The sequence below is a fragment of the Alnus glutinosa genome, chromosome 1 (assembly GCF_958979055.1).
Source record: "Alnus glutinosa chromosome 1, dhAlnGlut1.1, whole genome shotgun sequence".
NCBI classification, from domain to species: domain Eukaryota; kingdom Viridiplantae; phylum Streptophyta; class Magnoliopsida; order Fagales; family Betulaceae; genus Alnus; species Alnus glutinosa.
In genome coordinates, this window is record NC_084886.1 from 32,943,849 (window position 1) to 32,954,749 (window position 10,901).

The following is a 10,901-nucleotide window of genomic DNA, read 5'->3' on the forward strand; positions in this document are numbered from 1 at the left end:
GAAGTGGAACGATGTGCTGCTTTCAAATTCCCTAAAAGCCTCGAAGAAGGTTGCCGACTTAGCTGTTAATAAGGTTTCGGTTGCAGAGCCTCCAGTGAAGAAAGGCTTCTCAGAAAGGGGTTTCTCAACCCTCGCCCAGATATTCCAGCCACTCCCACTTTGCCTCGGAAGGTCTTCGATGGACCGATAGTCGGGCCTTCCTCCCCTCCTAGAGGTTGCTCCATTTCTTCACCAGTTGACGGTAATGGATTCTCCCAATCTCGAAATTGGCCGATTGGTTTTGATCATAATGGGGAGATTGTGGTTTGGGAGGAAGTTGATCTTTGGGATGTTTTGCCTTTGGATTGAGCGTCAGAGGGTGCTTTAGGGGGAGGAGGCGTTGGCAATTCGGGATGACATGGAAGAATATTTTCAGCGTGACAAGATGATATCGCGCCAAAAGTCCAAAGACAAGAGGGAGCTTCTGAATCTGCATAGCTCTATTAACTATGGTGACGCTAAACCTTCCGCTAGGCGTAGGAAAGGAAAGGACCTTATGTGGTAGAGTTGTAAGCCTGGGTTGGTTTGTGGGTCATTTCTCGGACTTTTGGTTTTTGCTTGGGATCTTTTGAGGGTTGTTGTTCGTGGGTTTTTCCCTCTGTATTTTGGGTGGGGGCTTCTTCTGTAGTTTGGGTTTTATGGGGGTTTCGTCTGGATTTTGGGTTTTATGGGGGCTTTGGGTGTTGTGAGTGCGTAAGTCCTTGTGGGTTTTCTTTTGTGGGCTAGTTGGGTGGTTCTTGCGTGTACTTCATGTATACTTAGAGGCACTTTTCGCTTTTTTTAATAAAGTTTTTCTTACTTATCAAAAAAAAAAAAAATTATCCCTATATGTCTCAACACCTAGACAATATAGGATTAATTGCTGCTAACTAATGAGGTGTACCTCACATGTATCATACCAAAAATAACTTGATCATCACTATTGTGTTTAAATTCTCCTAACATGTGGATTATAGTAAGAACAAATAAAAAATATAGGAGTAAAATGATCTTTTGTTTTCCATAAGAGGAAAAAAAAAAAAAAAAAGATACATCTCAGACAAATACACTTTAAAACCAAATAATAAAATAAAGGGATAATTGCACCATTAGTCCCTGTGGTATACCATATTTATTTTTCACTCCCTATGGTTTAAAAAGTTCATGGGAGGTCCTCGTGATATACAATAATTACAAATTGATCCCTGGCGTCAAATTCTGTTAAAATTTTTAACAGATTCCGTCAAATGCCACATCAGCGCCACGTGTCGCCAATAAGATGGCGACACGTGTCTACCGTAATAAAAAAATATAAATTTATTAAAAAATAAATAAAAATACTTATTTTTTTATAAAAAAAATTCAAAAAAAAAAAAACAAAAAAAAAAAAGCTGAAGGGGTGGCCCAGCCACCCCTTGGGGGTGGCGCCGCCACCCCCAGTGGCTGCAGGGGGTGGCACGCAGCCACGCCCAAGGCCCAGGGGGTGGCCTTCGGGCCACCCCTAGATCTACTAAGGGTGGCCCGATGGCCACCCCCGGCCACTGGGGTGGCCGCTCGCCACCCCAGGTGGCCTCTGGGGGTGGCGCGCGGCCACCCCCAGTGGCCGGGGGTGGCCATCGGGCCACCCTTAGTAGATCTAGGGGTGGCCCGAAGGCCACCCCCAATGGCCTTGGGGTGGCCGTGCGCCACCCCCGGCCACATGGGTGGCCGCGCGCCACCCCAGGCGGCCCCTTTCCCCATTTTTGTTTTTTTTTTTTTTTTAAAAAAAATAAAATAAAATAAGTATTTTTTATTTATTTTTTAATAACTTTATAATATTTTATTAAAATTAGACATATCAGCGCCACGTGTCACCAATAAGATGGCGACACGTGGCGCTGACGTGGCATTTGACGGAATCTGTTAAAAATTTTAACAGAATTTGACGTCAGGGATCAATTTGTAATTATTGCATATCACGAGGACCTCCCATGAACTTTTTAAACCATAGGGAGTGAAAAATAATTATGGTATACCACAGGGACCAACGGTGCAATTATCCCTAAAATAAAATAAGTCCACATATACATGTATACAAATAGGTTGGGCTATCCTAACAAGAAAAAGAAAGAGCAGTGCATAGATGTATTAACAAAAGTGAATACATGTCTGAGCAATTTTTGTACGTCACATTTAATCTAGGAAAAAGAATGTACCATATAAGCCAAAGCTTGTAGTCCTGCTGAACGTAAACGTAGAGCTCTTTCGTTTTCTCCAACTTCTTGAGCCAAATTACAAAGTTTGGGAATGAGGCCCTCTAAGTTGAACATGTACGTACTATCAATCTACTTTAATTTCAAGATGTCAGTATCAATTAACTAATGACAAACTAGATAATTAGAGCATATTTGATCTATGGCCTAACTTATAGACAAAATTAACATGGCATATGTATGGTCTCAAGCAATATGGGGAGCATTCAACAGGTCCCTCTGTAGCATCTGTCAATTCAAATCAGGTATCTAATCTTTAGGTCACTGCAAACACTCCCATTCCCTTTCCTGCCAATGTCCACAAGATGACATAGACTATCTGCTTCAGAATTTACTAAATTGTTCATTGATGGGGTGGTGAATTCATTAGAGGCCCATCAAACAAGTTCCCCATATGCACTAATACCATGTGTATATAACCATGGTATTAATAAATACATTATTTACGTCAAAATGACTCAGAACAGATCAAATTTTCATCTTTCTATATTATGTACCTTGCTATTTATAAAGTCGACAAGAATACTGCAACCCGAAATCTGCATTTCGTCTTGCCGAGTTTGTTCTAAAAGAATCCGAACAATCCCTAATAAACTACTAGCAAATAGTGGCCTGCACGGATTGAAAGCCTCTGGTGAATATCATCACAAATAATAATAATTTCATGGGAAAATATGATGGAACCCCTCTTGTGCTTTACCCGATTTAGACTTTTAGACCCCAATTTCCAACTTTGCAAATTTTAAGACCTGAGTTTACGGTCAGTTTAAATCTGAGACCTTCATCTATTTTTCTGTCAAATAAATAGCAAAAATAATATGCCCCCCCTCATAATTTTTTTTTTTTTTAAAAAAAAAGGAAAGAAAAAAGAAAAGAAAGATAGAAAGAAAGAAAGAGAAAATAATAAAATAAAATAAAATAAGAAGAAGTAAAAAGAACAGGAAAAAAGAAAAAGGAGGTTGGGTCATGACTCAGCCACTGTGGCTGGGTTTCCCAGCCGTAGCCATGGCTGGATCATCCAGCTGCCGCGGCTGGGTACAACCCAACCATGCCCATGGTTGGGTTACCTAGCCACCGCCGTGGCAAGGCACAAGGTGAGAGCCCATTCTCTCTCTCTCTCTCTCTCTCTCTCTCTCTCTCTTAATTTTTTATAAGATGAACATAATTGTATTTTCATTTCATTTTTGTTATTTATTTGACAGAAAAATGGATGAAGGTCTCATATATAAAATAATCGTAAAGTCGGGTCTTAAATTTACAAAATTGAAAACTGGGGTCTAAAAGTTAAAAACAGGTAAAGCACAAGGGGGTTCTATCATATTTTCCCTAGTTTCATATCAAAAATGGAAAAGTGATACTTCTTAAAGAAACAAGTTAGCAACCAAATAGCAGCGATCAAGCAAACAAAATATACAATAAATGAAGCTTCTTGCTAGAAGACTTCTTTATACATTTACCAAGACTAGTTCCCTGCGAAGTAGCAGGGATAACACAACATTTCCTCAGACTTCTCCCTCTCCCTATCTTTTTTCTTCAGACTGAATCTTGTATAACCTTGTTTACATCATTTTCCCCCTTAAGAAGTTGGCATACTTCTAAGATCAGATGAAGAACCCCATCTGACCAAGACGATACGTATTGTTTATATATAGTCTCCAATAATACTTTCTAAAAATTACGTTAGCTCTTCCGTAAGAGAGAGCCGAGGGGTGGTAAGGTTGTCGACTCTCTTGAAAATGGGGTTTTTCAAAAATTAGTTACCACAAAGTGGCACAATCTGTGTCTGAACATATGTCCAAACACGCTTCTCTAGAAGATTCTTATAGAGTATTATAAAGCAGCATTAGCAGACACATAAAATGTCAAGATTCAGCACATTTTCTCTTCGTCCAGTCATAAAATAGATCCTCTAAAGCAGATGCAGATAATATATTTATAGACTTCATAATGAGGAAATACTTTAAAACCCGGTGGGAACCATAAAGGGGGATTGGAGCCCAGGAAGAAACCCCTTTCATTGTCTACGCCCCAAAAGTCAGCTACATATCATGGTTTGCCTAGTGCAGAATTTTCTTCATTTCCAAAATCTTCTACCCCTGCCCCTCAATTGTTGAAAAGATTGGGTAAAAAATAACGCATTTCGTTGAGATCCAGATCAAATTATAAGATTAAAATAGATCAAACTTACATCTGCTCCTTACATGACGATAGCAATTTCCCATAAATGCACAACACAACTTTCAATGATCCAAAGTTCTCATTCCGCAAATCCTTGTAACATCTCTGCTCTAGCTGATTGGTAATCTGTGGAGACAGTACACTGACCACCATGAGAATGAAGCTAATAGATGTCCTTTTTTTTTAATAGGTAGGCATTTAAACCAAAACTACAACTTGACATGACTGGTGGAAATTTAAAAAGTTCTTTATCTCTAGCAAACTTCTTCAATTTTGAGCCAGAAATATTTTCCATTATAGCTTATCAATTACTTCAAACAATTGTTGAAAAAAAAAATTGTAAATATACTGGCATAAAATCATAACTCTTCTTATAAGAAGTTCGGCCACAAAATGCAAAAGAAAGCACTAATTGAAAAACAATATGAAAGTGTAACTATGATAGCACTATCATATAGCAAGCCTAACTAAATCTTTGTAAAAATGGATGGGTTGATGAAGATGAGATTTAGAACTAATAAAGAGCATGTGTTGACTACAAACAGTTTCCTTTTCATCAAAACTAATGAAAGAGAATATTGAAAACTAAAAATATATAATTAAAAGCTATATTGCTCAAAAATCTTTAGGGGTGGATGGCTGCTTTCAACAATTCTCGCTTTTCTAATTTTCTAGATTTTCTGGATTTGCGTTTTTCTTCTTCTACCTAATTGGGTGTCTCTTGTATATACTCCATGTTTACTTGGATTGCACCCCTTTACACTTTCTAATAAGATTGAATTACTTATTAAAAAAAAACAATTGAACAATTTGCAAAATTATAGCTTCTTCTTCTTTTTTGATAGGTAAACAAATTGCATTAAAAAAGCGTAAAGGCGCCCCTAAGCATACAAGGAGTATACAAAAAGGACACCAAAACAAAAGAAAAACAAAAAATAGAAGAAGAACACCCGAAAAACCCAAAAGACAGTAGAAAAGTTACATCAAACCCAAAATTATAGCTTCTCAAACAAAGAAAAAAAGGAAGAGAAGAAAAGTCTACCTTGGGGATTCGCAATGGGTTCTTTGAAGCATATTCACAAAGTTTCCCAATTTTCCTATCGCTTGGTTCAGCATCCTGCCATGTATAATGGGAGAACAATAAGCATATCCAAAGGCTCTATTTTTTCTTTCTTTTGTTCTTTAATTTCCCAACAAAGCCTCTCTGCCACCCCTTCCGAATTTCTCTTTACAAAAAAAATATTTTCACAATGACTACTATACCATCCCTACCCAATTTATATTTTACAAGATTTACTAATAATAATACTCATGAAAAAGGTATAATGATAATATAAGAACTCAACAACAGCAACAGTAATTAATCTTACAATAGCTACTACACTTTCATGGTTAGGCAACACACATCACTGACATATATGATATATCATAGCAAAATAAACAATAAAACTTAATATTTTTTTTTAAAAAAAAAGTACTAATCTAACTTATCATTACTGAAATACCACACATTCAGTGTTCATAGCACCAGCACTGAATACAACCTTAGATTTGCTAAGTCAACCCTTCTTCCAAGCAAGCAAAAAGAACTTACTTGATGAGAATAGTCGTATACATTAAGAGTCCTTGAATAGCTAAGCAAACTCAAAAGTTTATCACATGAGCAAATATCAATGACAAGCATAGAAAGGATATGAATTGAAGGAAAATGGCACTAAATTAGCAGAAAACTCACCTTTAATATATCAGTGAGCAACTTCTTGTACCGTTTCACGGGCTGTCTTGACCTTGCTCGCATCGAAGGACAGAAGAAGCAGAGGTTACCGCAAGCGGGCACAACCCGCCTCGACATAACCCCCATTTTCTAAGGAAACACAAACCCCCGTCGCCAAAAGTCAAAATCAAAATTCAGTAAACCATTTCTCATAAACTCACAGACCCACCAGACCAAAACAACTTAAATCCTCAAAACTATCCTAAAATTCTGTTCTTTTGGTGTTTTACAGAATTGGGTACGGGAAAAGCTCAAAAACCCCAGTTGAATTCAGCAGACTCCAACAATGCAAATGTGTTCCAATGTTTTCAAGAATCAAAAACAGTAAAATCCCAAGAACCCAGATTAAAATAGCAGATTTGACGGTATATGAACTCTAAATGAAACAAAATTTAAAATCACCAAATTGAATCAAAATTTTCAAATTTAAAGACATACCTACAAATTCGAGTTATGCAAAATTCAACTTTCAGGCACAACCAAGGCCCCAGACCGTGATCTGGGCTAGCCTGAAGACAAAAATGATACAAAAGTGGTTCAGAAGACTACTAAAAAAAAAAAAATTCTATAAGAACTCTTAAGAATTATAAAGCATAAATAAATAAACAAAAAAATTCTCAGATATTTGATTGAATTTGATTAAGTTAATTTACCTCAGAAAATTGCCAATGGGGCAGAGGCTTGAAATATCCCCTCGGCGTTTTTCTTCTCGCTCTCTCTCTCTCTAACATCAATATGGGAAATTTTGCATTAAATTTCGATTTGTAAGATAAAAACTTCATGCTAAAGTCACGGCCATGTGTAACGATATGGGTGACAGTCCTCTAGTCCAGTCGCCGCTGTCTTGCAGAACCCTTCATCATGGTCACTCTTGGGTCCACAGATGACCCCAACCATTTTAATTTGAGCGTGCGGTGGATATTATGGCTGTGATTAATGGTTTAGACAGGTGGTTGTGACTTTACTTTTGCCCCAACCAGAATATGACAACTATATGTCCAGTTGTTGGGGTAGCCCCTGTTAGTGCCAAAAAGCCCCAACGGTCCCGAGATTTAAGGGCGAGTGCTTTTCTGATTGCATGACAGAAATGTCCCTCAACTATTCACCTTTTGACTTTTTTTCCTTTCTCTTTTTCTTTTTCTTTTTCTTTTTCTTTTTTATGCGTTCCAAAGGGAAGGGGAGGCCACCTTTTGTGATCTTCTTTAGCCACTTAATTATTCTCCTTTTCCAAGGTTTTGTCCTTAACGAATATAAAAATAAAAAAGGTTTTGCCCTTACAAAAGAGCCCATCGCCAATAAACCAAGTTTGGTTCGGATAAATTTGATTATGATGAACATAAAAATATATTTAATTATTAAACGAAATATATTCCTATAAATTTAGCTCAACTCGGTTAATATTCATAAACACAAAATCATATAAGCTCAACTCAACTCTTTAACATGTTCGTGTATATATATTAGTATAAGTATGTATGTGTATATATAAAATATGTAAGCATAAATACTAATATCTTATATAAATATAAGATTGTACTTTTCTTATTCTTTTTTGATATGTCCACACAAGAGGGGGAAGAGGGATTCGAACTAGCAACCTCCGCTTCATGAGGCGTGGTCTCCAACCGATTGAGGTACACTTTGAGACTAAATATAAGATTATACTATATAAATATTAACATACTAACATATTAACTAGTTAATTAATATGTATTCTTCCCCTGGTTTGAGCATAATTATGAAAAGATTAACATTAAAGAAGATAATATTAGTAAAACTGAAAATACTCAAGAAGTATACTCTTCTAATCTTCCTTCTGAATCTATAACTTCTATACATTTAGAATCACAAATAATTGTTTCTCCTCTTGAAGTAACAAGTCTTAATGATGATAATAAAAATATGAATAATAATGAAATTAGTCCAAATCCTTTACCTAATGAAATTAGTCCTTTACCTAATGAAATTATTCATAAAAAATATACTCCTAACGAATCATTAGGCCTTATTTATAAAGATTCACAATTAGTTACTTCTCCTCTTAAATTAATTACTTCTTCTTTTAAAGCTAGTCCTAGTAATGATAATAATAGCATGTTACAAAATGATTTTCCAAATATTTGTATAAAAGATTTTAATGACAAAACTAATAAAATTGAAAATCAGATAAATTCATTAAAAACTAAAAATCAAGAAAAAGAAACTGAAAGACTTTTATTATATGAAACTCCTCCGGATTTACAATTTTCTTTTACAATAAATAATACATAATTATTAGAAATTCCTAAGATTCCAGATCAAAAGAATAAAAATCATATGTCTACATCAAATCATAATAAAATTTTAGAAAGATCACAAGAAGATTCTAAAACAGAATTAGATATAGAATCTAAAATAGAATTAGGTATAGAATTAGACATTGATAAGTTACAATCTCAAGATCTAGATCTAAACAGAATGATTTTAGAAAACAGAGATAATAGTGGAATAATATTTAGGAATAATTATAAAGGAAATTATGTTACACATACTTCTATAATTCATAATTGGTATCCTAAACCTCCTGATATACAATTTGAAGAATTAGGAATAAAAGCTAAATTAAGAATAAAAAATGCTTATATAGCTAATGCTTTGTATAATTGGAATATAAATGATTTATTTGAATATGAAACCTTAAATATCTTGCATGATATAATAATAATAGCAAATACTTATAAATGTCCTAATAAATCAAATTATCAAATATCAAATATTGTTTCAAATCAATCTATAAAAGATGTTTTAAGATATAAGAAAATATTTATAAAAATTTGAAACATTTAAAATACCTTTCTTCAACACATTTTAAGTGGTATAAGGATGTATTTCTTTCAGAATTATTAAACAAATGAATAATAAAGCCCCTTATTGGAAAGAAAGATTAATAGATTATTTCGCCCATAAGGTTAAAGAAAAATTTAATAATTGTCACGATGATTGTATGAGTCTTACATATAGAAGAATTATTAATGCATTAAAACATATAGAATTAAATTTATGTATAATCTATGATTTAAGATTAACAAATCATTTTAAGGATAAGAAATATGATAAAAAAGAATTAGGATCTTTTTATCAAAATAGTTTTCTAAATTGTTTTATTTCTTTAATAGTATCATCCATTAAGTATAAGTTTCATAAAAAGAAAATAAGATCATACAAATCTTATAAGACAAAAAATTCTAAAACTTTATATTACAAATTTGGTCAAAATAATTATTATAATAATTGCAAAATAAAAGATAAAATTATAAGATTTCAACTTTTAAACATATTATTTGAATCTGATACAAAATCTGAAGAATTATTACAAATTGATAACAACAATATTATATCTCAAGATGATGAATATTTTAATAGTAGAATAAGATTATGTTTCTATAATAATAAGAATATGTGTAGAAAAGAGATAAATACTATAACAAAAGAAGAAAGAATAATATTGGAATTAATAAACCACATTGAAGATCCAGAAACAAAAATAAAATACTTATCTAAAATCGTTCAAAAAGAGAAAATTATTGCTAATGACATAAATTATAATCTTATTGATATCTCTAAAAGATTTAAACAAGAAAAATATCCTACTACAAGTCAAGATTTAAAATTTGAAATAAATAATATAATACAAGATGATAAAATCAAAAATCATATACAAGATAATAAAATCAAAGATCATGATAATATCAAACAAATGAGTAATGATAGGCAGGGGCCATCCTGCCGGCCCCTGCCCGGCCCTTTCCAACGTGGAAAGGGCCACGTCAGTTTTTATTTATTTTTTTTAAAAAAAAAAATCAAAAAATCAAAAAAATTCAAATTTTGAAAACAAAACCAGATGTCTTTCTCATTTTCGCACATTTCTTCCCCGAGCTTCCCCCCAAATTTTCCCTCCCTCTCTCCCCACCGCCGACCACCGTTCCGAGCCCGCCCAGCACCGTCGTTCCACCGTTCCGAGCCCGCCCAGCACCGCCGACCACCGTTCCGAGCCCGCCCAGCACCGCCGACCACCGTTCCGAGCCCGCCCAGAACCGTCGTTCCACCGTTCTGAGCCCGCCCAGCACCGTCGTTCCACCGTTCCGAGCCCGCCCAGCACCGTCGTTCCACCGTTCCGTTCTGCCCGCCACCGTGCCGAGCCCGCCCAGCACCGTCGTTCTGCCCGCCACCGTTCCGAGCCCAGCACCACCGTCGTTCTGCCCGCCCAGCACCATCGTTCTGCCCGCCACCGTTCCGAGCCCAGCACCGTTCTCCACCTCCGGCCAAAACCTAGGGTTCCATCGACCCATTTCCGGCCCAGAATGACCCAACTCCGTCGTTGTTCCAGTTCCGGCGGCGACCATTCGACCATTCGTTCTCCACCGTGGTTCCGTCGTTCTCCATCTTCGGCCAAAGCCCACCCACCGGCCGTCTTCCAGTGGCGGCCCTCTTCCATCTCCACCTCCGGCCAAAAAGAGCAGGTTCGCCCATTTTCAAGTCAGGTTAATTTGCTCTCCTTTTCTGTTGCTCCATCTTCTATTCCATCTTTTTTTGATTTCTGATTTATGGAAAGGCCATGCTTGATGCTTGGTTGAGAGAAAGATCCAATCCTTTGGGTTGTGCCCAGTGCAATTTAGTAGCGGAAGAATTTGAGGCCATGA

At 35.8% G+C, this 10,901-nt stretch overlaps 1 protein-coding gene across 5 annotated transcripts in view; it reads right to left on the minus strand.

Annotated features, from left to right (window-relative positions):
- Positions 1-6,951, minus strand: part of LOC133878652 (protein SEMI-ROLLED LEAF 2) — a 31,818-nt gene extending 24,867 nt beyond the window's left edge. For 4 of the 5 annotated variants that reach the window (XM_062317259.1, XM_062317253.1, XM_062317246.1 and 1 more), the window contains exons 1-7: positions 6,876-6,951; positions 6,661-6,731; positions 6,184-6,312; positions 5,491-5,565; positions 4,459-4,574; positions 2,768-2,882; positions 2,214-2,342 (exon numbers count right to left, since the gene is read on the minus strand). In XM_062317259.1, the coding sequence (XP_062173243.1) occupies positions 2,214-2,342; positions 2,768-2,882; positions 4,459-4,574; positions 5,491-5,565; positions 6,184-6,309 (561 nt within the window). In that variant the 5' untranslated portion in view covers positions 6,310-6,312; positions 6,661-6,731; positions 6,876-6,951. The remainder of the gene's footprint in view (positions 1-2,213; positions 2,343-2,767; positions 2,883-4,458; positions 4,575-5,490; positions 5,566-6,183; positions 6,313-6,660; positions 6,732-6,875) is intronic. The other variant, XM_062317236.1, reaches the window with a different exon arrangement.
- Positions 6,952-10,901: the final 3,950 nt, after the last annotated feature.